This window comes from Rousettus aegyptiacus, unplaced genomic scaffold (genome assembly GCF_014176215.1).
Source record: "Rousettus aegyptiacus isolate mRouAeg1 unplaced genomic scaffold, mRouAeg1.p scaffold_m13_p_7, whole genome shotgun sequence".
NCBI classification, from domain to species: Eukaryota; Metazoa; Chordata; class Mammalia; order Chiroptera; family Pteropodidae; genus Rousettus; species Rousettus aegyptiacus.
In genome coordinates, this window is record NW_023416310.1 from 25,131,545 (window position 1) to 25,146,219 (window position 14,675).

Below are 14,675 nucleotides of genomic sequence, written 5' to 3' on the forward strand. Positions count from 1 at the left end.
GGCCCCACCCAATGCCCCTTCCCCAATCATTTTCACTTCCAGACACTTCATGACACCATCTCAATTTACCGACCTATAGCAATGCAGTCCTTCAAAACCATCCCTGTGGCTCTTGCCTGCCTCTAGCCCACTCATACACAGTGGTCCCCAAACTCGTTGCTCATATCACCCCTGAAAGAATTTCTATATATCACCCTCAGACATTTTTATTTTGACAATTCTTAAGTTAAAATAGCTAAATAGCACGCAAATTCTGGCATGTTGTAATATTAACATTTTAAAAATTAAATTGTCACATCACTTTTTAAAAAATATCTAATGAATCCAAATACTATAGTGTTTTGATACAACTCATCAATTCTCATTTAAAAAACACACATACTAACAAAATCTTCCTTAACATAAATTATACATGTTACCTTTTCTCATAAAACCTGTATTTCCATTTCACTTCTCCCATATAATTTTGCTCTGATGTAATATTTTTCATGCTTGAAAAAAATTTAAACATCCTATCGCACTTCTTTCCAATAATAAAATTATGCTTATATATTTAATTATCTTAATTTCCTATTAATCTGTAATTTAATATCCTATAATCTGTTATTTTTTCAGAGTTATCATTACAAAATTCTGTATGTAACCAATTAAAAAGTAAAATTTTATTTGAATCACATCTTTTAATGAAATCGATAGGTTTTTTCCTTTTTAATTAGTTCATGTCTTTTTAGCTGTTGGATATTTTACCTGCAAATTAATAAATGAAGAATTCTTATTGGTAGAATGAATGACATAGATTCAGCATCACTTCTATTCCAATTTTTTGCTTTTACAGATAAAAAGGCTAAGAATTCTCATTTACTTAAACAAGTAGAGGAAAACAGAAGTTGTATTATAGGAAGGTTATTCAATTCTTTTACCTCCTTCAAAGTATATGCAAAAAAATTATATTTCGATCTAGTACCAAAAATTCTTTTACACCTACGTACTATTTCTATAGAGGTTTGACTTGAATATAATTATGAAGAATCCATCAGACAAGTTCAAATTAAGGGACATCTATGAAACAACTGACCTGGACTTTCAAAAACATATGTTAAATAATATCCTAAATGTGATCATTGTACTGTTAGATGGGAAAATGTCCTTATTTTTAGATGAGTGCCTAAGTATTTAGGGGGTGAAGTCTCAAGATGCTTGCAACCAATTCTCAAAATTTTCAGTAAAGTAATAATAATTATAGATAGAGGATAGATAGCTAGATCAAATGAATCATCATAATAATCATATTATAATAGATGACATAAACAAATGGATTCACAACTGGTGAATCCAGGTGGAACATATAAGGTTGTTTGTTGTATTTTTCTTGCAACTTTCCTATGTGTTTGATATTTATAAAATTAAAATTGGGGAGAATTATTTTTAATGATTTATCTGCTGTGAAATCAATTATGTTTTTCAAATTTGCTAAAAGCAAAAACTGACAATCACCTAACTTGTAATAGGGTTTGTTGTCCATCATTAGAGTCATTCACTTTCTCACTTCCTAGGAAGTACTGCATAAAAAAATTCTAAGACCAAGACTTATCCAGTGACTGCTAAATAAATTGGTTACTCTTCTACTTTGAAGCACCAGTTCTAAATCCGATAATATTGGAGAGTGTTAGGATATTAAAGTATTTCCATACATCTTTGTCAATACAACATTTTTATTATTTACATCTTATCATGTACTTTCAGTACATTTTCATCAAAACCTTGGAATTACACACTTAGCTTATTCAACTTATGGGGAATGCCCACCATGTAACTGAACTTGCAAAGTCAGTCCTCTTTGTCAAATCAATCATTCAAATCAGATATACTTTCTTAAGGAATAGACTGATTTATTTTTTCAATTCAAATGATGTGTAAATATATTTCCCTATGACAAACTTCTAACTTTTGAATTCTACCACAGAGAGAGAAAAAGAGGGAGAGAGGGAAGGGGAGGAAAGAAAAAATAATTGAAAGACAAAAAGATGATTGCTATAAAAAGAAAGAGAAAATAAAGTATTGGATTATAATTTTTATAAAAAAGAAAAGATGATTACGTATTGCCATGAGTCTGCTGCTTGGATGAAATAAGGTACTTCTGGATACTTTCTCATGGATCTGATTCTCTCAGATTTTCCTACCAATGTCCTCTTTGTTTTGCTATCAAAAGACTCTCTTTCAGAGGACGGCAGAGGCAAAATTACTAAAAAAAATATATTCTGTGTCATCTCTTTCATCAGCATCCATAGGTTTTTACACCCTGAGACAACACACCTTAATAAGATTCAGGATGGTAAGAGAAATGCTCTTCATTTGTAAACTGAGAGAAGGAATTGTAAAAGAACACTGCCTTCACCATAGGCATGCTCTCAAGCAGACTGTTTCATGAAAGTGAACATACTAAAGTTGAAGGCTTGGAAACTGGTGCCTTTAAAATTGTGGCTCTCAAACATTTTGGTCTTAGGACTCTTTTACACTTAAAAATTGCTGAGGACCCAAAGAACTTTTGTTTTATGTAGGTTACCTCTATCAATACTTAGCATAAATAGATATTAAAACTAGGACTTCTAAAAGATACATATTCGATCAATTTAAAACAACAAATCTATTACATATAAATGACATATTTTTATGAAAAATAAGTATATTTTCCAAAACCAAAACAAGGGAGTGAGCAAAGTGACATCTTTTACCTTTCTACAAAACTCACTAATGTCTGGCTTCATATAGGACGGCTCAATTATCCTATCTGTTTCCACATTCAATATGCTATTTTAAAGTATACGTTGTTTTAAAGTATATGAGGAGAATGTAGCCTTACAAAATAGGTAGTGAGAAAAGGGAAGCATACTCTAATAGCCTTTTCTGATAAATGTGGATATACTTCTTTGATATTACACCAAAACTCAAAAAGTGGTAGTTTCCCAGAGGTTAACTGCAATGTAGAAACTGAAATCTTATCATTGAACTTCTGGTATTTGGTTACATTAAAACCTGCTGGTCCCTCTGACACTTGGAGTGGATCTTTTGCCCACGCATAGTTTGGTAATATCAGGTATTGGTCACTTAACCTGTACCGATTGGTTACTGAATGACACTGCTCTTCCAATGTTAACACATTTCGTTCTATAATATTTTACAAATCACGTTTATTAATATCACCACCAATCTCATCGGAAAAGTCGTTAAGTATTGGGAAGCTGGCAAGCACGCAGTAGCAGATTCTAGTTTTCTGAATGTCTTAATTTTTTTACTTGGAAGCTTTAATTTTATCTTTGGCAACAAATATTGTCCGTTGTCTTCCTTGAAGTGACAGACTCACCTAGTTCATTTATGAGAAAATGTCTGCTACATACTCAACTCTAAATAACCACAGTTTGTCGTTCTTTCAAAATAAATGGTATTTGATGAAAAAAGCAACTGGTTCAGCTTGCAACTCATCCAATTGCACCAGTGCTTCTCCTTACGACAGACTGTAGTTCAGTGTTCCTCATAAGTGCTTCCCGAAACTTGTCATTTCATCCATAGAATATTTTAAAATATAAACTTAAGGGTCAAGTTACAATAAAATTAATAATTTGACTGCTTTGTCGAGGGCATTCTTAGATGAACCTTTATTTATTTATTTTTTAACTGTAACTATGTGTTAGTAGATAATACAACTAACAATCTGGTTCCTCTGCCAATTCTACTGTGTTCTTATGCTTGGCATTCAGGGAATGCAGTGTAGACTTAAGCCCTTTCATGACACCCCAGGCTGCCCTAGCTCTGTTCCCAAATCTGTGCTCCCTTGTACAGCCGTACCATCTCACCTTCTTATCATCAATGACTGTGGCTCTTCCTCCCAATGTACAGGAAGCTACCAGAGAAGGCCAAAGTTTGTCTTAGTTATGCCTCAAGGCTGCCTAAGTTATTCCGTGTATTAATAAGTATGACTCGCTTCCTTTTTAAAATGTACTTCCCATTTTATTTCCTATAAAATCAAACTTTTAATATGTTACAAAAATGCAGTCCCTGATTTAACAGGACCTATCTCATGAATCCCAGTTTTGATCATTCATCCCTTCCCCAGCCATCTCCCTCATTTACCAATTCAGAGTAAATTGGGTGAATCTAAATCTATAATCTGAGATCAATACAGACAATCCTAATTTATAAGTACTTGATTTCCCACACCAACCATAAATACTAAGAAAAGCCCCCACTTTACCAGAACCCCTATGATAGAAAAATAAGCTCTGATTAGGGAAAGTTCTTTGGGAAAACAGCAATCTGTGAGTCAGGGTAGTCCTCACTGAGATCCAAGGGCAGCATTTGGCATTGGGCTGGTTCGAATACAAGAATCAGTAATCTAATCCTCAATCCTTAGTTCTCAAGTACTATCTCTATCCTTACTTTACAAAGGAGGAAACTCAGGTGTAGATAAGGAATGTGCCTGAGAAAGCACAGCTGGGCAGGCCCAGGCCCTGTATCAAACGATTCTAAACCAGGGGTTGACAAATTTATCCAGTAAAGGGCCAAACAGTAAATGTTTTAAGTTCTGCAGGCCATACAGTCCCTGTTGCAACTATTCAGCTCTGCTGATATCATGGGAAAGCTGCCATAGGCAACATGTAAATGAGTGAGTGAGGCTGTGCTCCAATAAAACTCTATTTACGACACTAAAATTTGAATGTCAGATAATTTTTATGCATCATAAAACAATATTCTTCGTTTGATTTTTTTTTTCACTATTTAAACATGTAAAAACCATTCATAGATCAGAGGCTGCAGAAAAACAGGTAGTGGGTCTGAGTGGCCTGTAGACCATAGTTTCCCTATCCCTTCTCCAGATCACCACCAGTCCTGCAAGGAATGGCTATGGGGTACAAGTAGAAACCCTTTTCATAGAACGATGTCAAAAGCAAAGTTGGCAGATTACAACAATGTCTTTACCCAAAAAATGAAAAAAGAAACCCTGCCACCACAACCTGGACCAACATGACCATCAGCTGCCTAGATCCAGAACTTAAGGCAGCCCCTCTGAGTGTTGAGGTGCAACTGTGGCCCTAACTGACTTCAATGGCCCCATTCACCCTTTTCCCCTAGAATCTGTCCTCCACTCTTGAGTCACAGTGATCTTTAAAACTAAGTCAAATTATGTCTTCTGCTTAAAACCTACAATCAAATACAAATCCAAAGTCCTTACCATTTTCTCTTTTAAAAAAGAAGACTATCAAAAATAAATCCTTTTAGTTGATGTATCTCTAAGGCTGAACAAGATCTATATTCCTCCACCTTCACCCCCAATTCCCTACCAATCTGCTTCCTTGCTGTTCCCCCAATAGACCAAAGGTACATACACCTCAGGGAGCTGCACTTACTGTGCTGTATGCTTGGAACTCTCTCACCTAAGTATCTTCCTGGCCGCCTCCTGTATCCCCCTTGGTCCTTGTTCAGACATCCATTACCTTATCACAGAAGCCTTTCCTAATCATGGTTCATATATACTCTGTAAACCCCTTATTCTGCTTTCTTTCTTCATAGCACTTACCATCTGTTATATGGTTCTTGAAGGCAGGGACTCTGTTTTGTTCATTGTCATATAGCCAGCACCTAGACAGTCCCAGATACTTAGTAGATGTTTAATAAATGTCTGTTGAATATAATGTATAAATGACTAGTATGTAAATTATATCTCAATAAAGCTTTTATATTTTTAAAAGGTTATTTCCGAATATTTGCTATTAAAATATTAGTAATATTAGTATTCTATCCATTATTAACTGCATTATTATAATAGTTACTATTAATAAAGACTCCTGAATTCCATTCGTATTTTAGAGGAAAATTTGGCAATATCTATCAAAAAAAAATTTTAACGCAATCCTTTTGACCTGGCTATCTTTCCCTTTTGGAGTTTAGCCAACACATACACTCACACCGATTTACAAAGATATATGAAAAAGACTGTGCTCTGCAGTACTGTTTGAAAAACTAGAGTCAAACTAATCATTCCACAGCAGGGTCGATCAGGGACAAGGGAATCAAAGCCCAAGTCACCTATTAAATCTTAAGCTATCTAAATCTTAGTCATAAAATGTGGATAATAATAGTATTACCTTGTAGGGTTGTTATCAGACTTAGACGACAAAATACCTGTAAAAACTTAACAAGTGATTAGCATATATTAATTATTTATTAAATATTGACTATTATAGTCATTACTATTTTCAACTGGACAGATACTTGCTGAATGAATTCCATATGATGGAATAGGATATGAATTTTAAAAGAATAAGGAAGATTTATATGCACTGATATGGAAAGAGTTCCAAGATGCTAAGTAAAAAAAAGGAAGTTCCTAAACAAGATTATAGAATGATCCCAGTTATAATATTTTAATCTATATAATATGTATATAATTACATATGTATATATGCATATATGTATGTGTGTATGTTTATATGTGCATAGAACATTTCTAGAAGAATACTCAGAAACTGGGTAATGGGACTGAGGAGAAAGGAGTATGTTTACTCTTCACTTCATAACACTCAGATCCATACTTTTTTCCAATGAGCAAATTTTTAAAAATTAAAAGAAAAATGTTAAAGAGGACTTGCTTACCAAAAGGTAGAGGAAAAAGCACTTGATTAAAAAGAAGTTATTGATAAAAGAAAGTTTCCACTGAATTCTAAAATTGGCAGCGGGTAGAAAAACCCTATACACTTATTAAAAGAAACAGTCCACTGTGAAAGAACAGACTTTAACTGAGGCTCTGGGTCATGTACAATCCTATCAGAAATCTATTAATTACTGGCTTCTGAAAATATTCACCTTATCTGCTACAGACTTCCATCTGAGACTTCCATCTTCAGTTTCAAATACTGTTTTTATTTTCAAAGAACTTAATAACTTATTGGATTTGCGCAATACTGACCTAAAAGGCAATGGAAATAATACAATTGATTTTTAAATTTCCATCACCTGGTGTTTCATTGTGATTATTTCATTTTTAAAACTTGTGCTTAAAATAACACTAGAAGAAATTTAAACATCTTTACATCTCGAATTCTCACCACTACAACACAAAGCAATACAAATTAAAGATCAAAGTTCCAACATAAAGCAACTGTTAGAAATAATTTCCAAAGAACAGATTAAAATTACAGCAAGACTTTGCACGCTAAGGAGATTTAAAACTCAAAAGAGAACACTGCTGCCGTGACTGAGGAAACCGAAGTTCAGAAGCAAAAGAGACCAAAAAGAAACAACTACTTTATATCTCGCCTTTTTCTCAAAGTTTGACTAGCAAAGAGCATCTCTTTATGAAATAGGCAGCAGTACTTAGTAATTTTAAAAGATGACTATATATCTATATGTTAAAATACCAAAAGAACATTAATCTCCTTGGCAGTGTTAGAATGATACTCAGATGCTACTGTGAGGCAAACTGCCTAAAAAATTTTCAGTTTGTCTTATCAATCAGATATAACATCAAGAATATTACCATTCTAATATTAGTTACCAGAATTGTGCATTGAGGGAGGCTGTGAATATTTTCAACAAAGAATTTTAACAGAAGGAGCAGTCCTCTCAATGAGATAGATGGTTTTGGTTGCACAAAAGGGAAAATGGCACATGACCCCTCTCCCACTCACCTTCGACAGATCCGTCTTTCAGAGACTTCTCCACACAATACCTCCAAATGCTAAGCAGATCCTGTAGGAAAGAACTGGATTCCCACCTCACTACATGTGTGCCAAGGCAGTTAAGCAAAAGAGACCCCAATGTCTGTGGGCCCTGCATCACTTTACTCAATATATAATACCTCACACATTGTCCTAGTACTGGCAGATGTGTCATCATTAGCAACATAATAAAAATCCATATTTTGACCTGAATCCAATCACTTTTCACCATCTCCATTGCAACGCAAGCCCTGCCTTCTCTCACCTGCCAGGTCTTGCTGACTCTGCCATTGCCCCCTAGGTCCGTTCTCTACCAAGTAGTCAGTGGTGTTTTTAAAATACATCATATACCTTTCTTCTGCTTTAAAACCTTCCAAAGATTTCACTGCTACACTTGAAATAAAATCTAAACTCATTCCCAGGTCACACAGGCCCTTCCTGTCTCCCTAGAACCTCATCTACCCTTCTCCCACCTTTAGACTAAGTGCTAGCTCACATGAAACTTCCTTCTGTTCTGTAGACAAGCCAAGTCCATTGCCATTTCAGAGTGTCTGCTTTTGCTGTTCCCTCTGCCAGAATACTCTTCCCTCCCTCTTTCAAGACTGGTTCTTTCTCATTGTTCAGGTCTCAAGCCACCTTCTCACATCCTATGCAAAGGAGCACTCCTGCTGCTTTCTAGACTGATTTTCTTTCACTATCTGAAATTCTTATTTATTTGCTGACTTTGCTGTCTGTCCCCTGCTTCTACTACCACCATTAGTCCACCAGCTCCCTATGAGCAAAAACCCTGTCTTATGTACCTCAGTATCAACAGTTGATAAATGGTTAGAACTCACTATTATTTTTTAATCATATTATATTTTTTCCTCAATAAATAGATACTAAAAGTACAGCTGCTATGGTCTAGGCAATTGTGATTTTCTGTAAATGGGGCCCTAAATTACAGAACAAAATATTTTTAATTCATATGATAAAGACTAATTTCTTAATTTTTTAAATCTTCAAACTATGAAAGTCATTGACAAAACGAGCAAAAGGTATAAAATAGTCACCAAAGAGTAAGATAAATGACCCCTAAATATACGTAAAGATGCTCAATTTTACTCAAAATAAGACAAAAACAAATTATAACTAGTAGCTATCACTTTTCACTTTCATCATGGTAAAGATCAAAACTAACACTTTGTAGATTATGAATAAACATGTTCTGTCACACATTGCTGGTAAGAGCATAAACTGATATAATCTTTTTGGAAAGTAATTTGGAATTATCTATGAAAATTAAAAGTACGCATGTCCTTTGACTTAACTTTTAGGAATTTATCCTATGGATATATTTTCATAAAAGCAAAATAATGCACTTACACAAGAATATTAACTACCACATATCCTGCAGCCAAGAAACAATGTAAATGTCCAGAAATTATGGGACATTCATACAATGGAATATTTTGCAGCTGCATAAAAGAATCGGGCAGCTCTTTACAGGCTTGTATGGGACAATCTCCATGACATGTTGGTCAGCTAAGAAAGCGAATTTCAGAACAGTGTTATCTCACTGTTTTTTGCAAATATATATGATATGCTTGTTAATATATAAAATGTCTCTGAAATGACACAAAATGCTATAACTTCGGTATACCTAGAGAAAACAACTGAATTGCTGGGGAATGGAGAAGGGCATGCTTCTGGAGCTCTTGGACTTTAAACTATTATCCGTGTGATTATTACCCATCTAAAACAAATCAATTTAGAAGATCATGTTCGTAGCCAAAAAGTTTTCAAATTATTGATTTAGAAAATCTCTCAAGATTTCTTCCAAACTTCAGATTGTATGCCATTCCAAAATTTTGGAGGTTAATTTAAAAATTTATGTTATTCTTATCTTTGTAACTTTTACACAATAAGTACTTGATAAATAATTGTTCCTTGATTTAACAGACTTTTTTCTCATTCCAGCACAAGATCTCATCCTCCTCAATTAAGAATTCCACCGCCTAAAGCCCACGGCCTTATCCTACACAACTCTTCAATCGCTGCAAGGTAAGATATATTCCTGTAAGGTTATATTTTGAAATGTAATATAAACAGTAGATATTTATTGTGCCGGAATAATAATTTTTTCTAGTAGTTATCATAATAAATAGAACAAGAGACTGTAGCTGCCTTCCAGGGCTTTTCAACACATCTAGTTTAGAAGCTAGGATATGTTTATATGAAAAAATAACTACTATGCTAGGAAGAATATTGTAGGTGCCAAATAAGCGGCACAAGTAAGTAATCCCTTAAGAAATTCAGGAGGAAAATCAGATTTCTTAGAGTAATAAGGAAAGGCTTCCAAAGAGAAATAGAATCTGAGTGTGGCTTGATGGATGATCCAGTTTCAATAGGCAAAGGAACGTACAGTAAGGCCCATTCGGATAGTCTGGGAACCAGCAAACAGGCCATGTTAGACAAATGGAGCCTGCAGGTGGCGGAAGTGCTTCTAGCTCCTGGAAGTCTACTTAATCAGTCCCTGGACCTGTATCCTTCCAATGCCCTGGATTAATTTTTATTCTTCCTAACAGCTTCCAAAGTTGTCATTTCTCCTCTTCTCACCACCTCAAAGCAACCTAAGCTCTCATTCCTTCCCTCTGGAAAACTCTCTCCAAACTCATCCTCCTGTTTCCAGTCCCCCCAACTCCAATTCACAGTATACAATCATGATATTAGATTACATGTATAACCCACTCACCCCAAACCCACCAACAGCTAACTCCTTGTAACATATAATGATTCTCCCCCTCATTCCAGTCTTTCTAACATCTGCTCTCCATCTACCTCTTACGTCCCCTAAACATAAAAATTTCAAGCCCATGTCCATACTGTTTCTTTCACATGGAAAATCCTTATTTTGTTCCTAGGTGGGGCATGCATGGTTGTACAGGCTGCAAACACTGTAATTTATATAAATGATACTCTCTGCCCATGTTGAGCAGTCTACAACCTCTGCAACCTCCCAAAGATGACTTGTTTCCATCCTCCCTCACCTTGAAGGCCTCTCCAGAACAACTCAACTCAATTATTGGATTGACTGTGCCTCTGATTCCTACATCACCAATTTGACTCCTTTTCTTTACAAATAAAAGTTATAATATTTAGAACACCAAGAGTACCTTAAACACAGCAGATAACTCAAAAGATGCTTGCAAATTACAATGGACTAAGTTGAGAAAGGATTGTGGTATTCAGAGCCTTAAAGGCCAAAATATAAGTTTCAACTTCACTTGGTAGATGCCAAATACGGTCAAATGTTCAGAATGATATTTCAGAAAGACTAATTTCAGCAACCATAAGCAAGCAGGGGCTGAGAGATTATACTAAAGTACCAGCAAAAGGGCCCTCTCAGTTGGAGACTTGTGGGAGGCTCCCTCTGTAATGTGCTGCCTCCTCAGTCATTCAGCCATCCTTCAGTTTATCTGTTTGGGATTACAGGTACTGGTTTGTATATACCTGTCAGTCCCTCAGAGTGAAGCTTGAAACTGGACCACATTAAGCCAAGAAAAATATGCTTTTGCCTGAAATATCTGCGTATCTAGGAAACAGTTCTGACTTGAATAATTACATACATACATAAAATACGTATACACAAATTAAGCATTACTCTTATCTTCTTCCTTCATTTCTTTTGCAGTCTTCCTCTTTTCCATCTGTCTCTTCTCTTTTTTTGGTTTCTTTCTCTCTCTCTCTAAAATTATTATTTATGTCTCTCATTTCTTTCCAAATGCTTTACTTTACTATCTCCAGACTGCCTTCCTCTTCTCCCCAAACCCTCTCCATCCCCCTAAAATCATTGTTCAGGTTGACTGTTTTTGCTTATTTAGCCAACTCCCCTCAGTTTTTGTACCAATAATTCAATTCTCCTATTTCCTTTGCTAATATAGCTTGAACCTTCACTAACCTTAGAATTCTGTAATTACTAGTGAATCATTTCAAGGCCAATCTTTCATGGCTTATTTAAAAGAATCAAGGGTACTTATCTATTTAGGTATATAAATTAATTTCATCGTACTGCAGAAGTACCAAATAAGTAATTCTTATCTGTGAATTGAAAACTCAGTTAGAACTTAATACACTAAACGAAATGAGTTTCCTAATGAATTTCCTTTCAAAGCATGTATCTTAGATTTCATGCCAAGATGGCCTATCAGTAATGGACTCTGTAGTACTAGACAATTTTATTTACTTAGATTTCTATTAAAATCTTTACTTTCCAAAGGAAGAATATGATGAGGAAGTAATCCACTGCAAATCAACATGCCTGGAAACATGCACATGCCTGTCATGAAAAGATAACCTGGTGCAACCTAATTTTAAAAATGAATAAAGGAAGAATCTCAAAACAGTACCAAAGGTAAAACAAAATGTGAAATTTTGTATTTGTGCCCAAACAGGATGTCTCCCTCAAAAGTCCAGCTAGACTCTGCTTGTGCCTCCTACCAAATAAACAAACTAGTACAAAATAAACTAGTACTAAGAACAAAGGTGTGTTATCATTATTGAAAGGTAAGAATGATCTAAGGAAAGATTTAAATACTTTCCACTCATCCTAGTAAAGTGAAAAATATATATATTAACTACTCATATACTCTTTCTGGATTTAGGGCATTTCAGCTTTTTCTCCTCCCCCAGGGTAACGGTTTTTCCCTCCCCATACTAAAGATCCCTATGAACGTCATGGCGTGACTCTTTGGTAGTGGCAGGTGCGTCGTTAACTCCATATTTTGTAGGAAAGGAGGAAAGAAAAAGGCACAGGCATCCATTATTTAGAGTCTATGTTAAATTAATCTCTTTTAAAACAACAATTCCATTACAGTACATAATATGCAGAATGTGTAATAGTTTAACAAGACTTCATCTTTTCAAACGCCGCTAAAAATTGGCAAATAACTCAAACTGCTCTTAGCTCAATTTTAAATTGTTTAATACTAACAATAAAAGTTTAGAGAAATCTAATTAACCAGTTGCTAATTGCTCAAAGGTAATCTACAAAGATGGGAGGGAGGCCTGTCATTATCTGCCCCTCCCCATGCCCGGCTATTGGCCCACAAGAAGGGCATCTAGTGTATGGACCAGAGCCCCTCTGTGCTCTGGGACAATTGGGGTGGGGAGTGAGGCCCAACGCGTCCCTTAGCTTGCCACGCTCGGGGCCTCGCTGGACTCAGAACCTAAATCAGCTAGGCCACTCAGAGGCATACAGGACAGAGACGGGACCGACGGAACAGACGTTCAGACGCGACAGGACGGACGCGACGGGCAAAGAAGCAATGCGTCCTACCCGGAGGGCTCCCTCCCAGGGCCGGCAGAGTACCTGCTCCGGTCATCCAGGCTGCGGTTGTCGGCTGCCGCGGCGCGCCAGTCGGGCAGTGTGCTAGCGCACAGCACCACCATGGACACGATCACGAACACCACCGACACGCTGGCCAGGATTTGCGCGGCCAGCGACGACGTGGGCTCCTCGAAGGTCCGTCGCATGCGCTCCAGCCAGCGCCTGGAAGGGGCCGCTTCTGCACCGCCGGGTCGCGCTTCGTCGCGTCCCAACGCGCCGGGCTCATCCGCGGAGTAGAAGGTGTAGGTGTCGGACATGCGGTCGTCGAGGCGCCGCTGGCAGCAGTACTCGAGGTGTGCGCCCTCCAGTCCCCAGTAGATCATCTCATTGTAGAAGGAGAGTTCGCACATCCTCGGCGCGAAGCGCAGCTTGCCGTGGCCGCGCACGTAGAGTAGGATAAAGCCGAAGGCCTCCGAGTGCCGGTCGAAGAAGTACTCGTTGCGCTCGCGGTCGTAGTCGTCGCACACCTCGAGCACGTCGCGCTCGGAGCGGCAGCCGTGCAGCCGGCTCACGCGGCGCAAAGGGAAGTCCTTCAGCAGCTCCCGGGACAGCGAGTACCGGGCGCCGCCCACGTTCAGCACCACGGAGGCGGCCCCGCTGCGCCCGAAGGTCATGGCTGGCGGCCCTGAGGCCCCGAGGCCAGAGGGCGCCGCCGCCGTGCCCCGGCCGCCGCGCGGGGTCTGCCTGATGTTAGCAGACCAGGGAGCGCGCCGTCGGGGACCACAGGCTGTCTGGCCCGCTGTGCCTCGGGGCTCCGCTCCTGCCCTTTGCTGTCCTGGTGGTCCCTCGGTTCTGGCCTCCTCGGCAGCCCAGCGTCGTCCTAGAGACTCTCCCTCCCCGCGGCGGTACCTGCAGGTGGCCGGGAGTCCTCTCCCGCGCCAGTTCTGCGCCCCACTGGCCGAGAACGAGGATATCAGCGCCGCTGCCCCTCGAGCCCTAGGGATGCCCCCTCCGAGGCCGGGGTGCCCCCTTTAAGGGAGGGGCGCTGTCCCCCCTGACGGGCACGGGCACGGGCACCGGTGGGGATGCCGATGCGGGATGGCTCCCGGTTCCTGGCGCTCCCTCCCGCCGCAGCTCTGGCAACCGCCCCGCCGCCGTCCAGAGGCGACAGCAAAGTGAGCGGGTTCGGAGGCGACCAGGAGCCGGCTCTGAGAGAGGCGGGGGCGGGGCCTCCTTGCCTCCCAGCTCCGCTCGGCTCACCTCCCTCTGCGCGCCGCCCTCCTCTGCCCACCCGCGCCCGCACCTCCCTGGTTCGCTCCAGTTGGGATTCCCCGGCGCCCCGCCCTGAACCTCGGGCTCCCAGCCTCATGACGGCGTCCTCCCCCTCCGCTCCAGCCTGCAGTGGCCGGGAGGGGTCCGCGGGGCGGGGAGCAAGGAGCGCCAGGGTGGAGGTGGGAGCCAAGCCCCGCAGCCGGGGTGCCTCTCCCGAGTCCCGCCCCGGGCCATCGGAATGACTTGGACAGCCTCCAAGGGCCCTTTTGACAGTCCCAAAGAAAGGAAACTGGATGGTAAGGAGAGGTGAGGACTGGGGTGCGGTATTTGAGGGGCGGAGACAGACGGCATTTGGAGAGCTTTTTCCAGAAAGTATCCAGAAC

General features: G+C 39.4%; 1 protein-coding gene across 2 annotated transcripts in view; it reads right to left on the reverse strand.

Moving 5' to 3' along the window:
- The window catches only part of KCNG3 (potassium voltage-gated channel modifier subfamily G member 3), a 35,043-nt gene extending 20,751 nt beyond the window's left edge, over positions 1-14,292 (reverse strand). Inside the window, exon 1 of one of the 2 annotated variants that reach the window (XM_016142242.2) lies at positions 13,030-14,292. In XM_016142242.2, coding sequence (XP_015997728.1) covers positions 13,030-13,694 — 665 coding nt within the window. In that variant the 5' untranslated portion in view covers positions 13,695-14,292. The remainder of the gene's footprint in view (positions 1-13,029) is intronic. The other variant, XM_016142243.2, reaches the window with a different exon arrangement.
- Between the last annotated feature and the right edge of the window lie 383 nt (positions 14,293-14,675).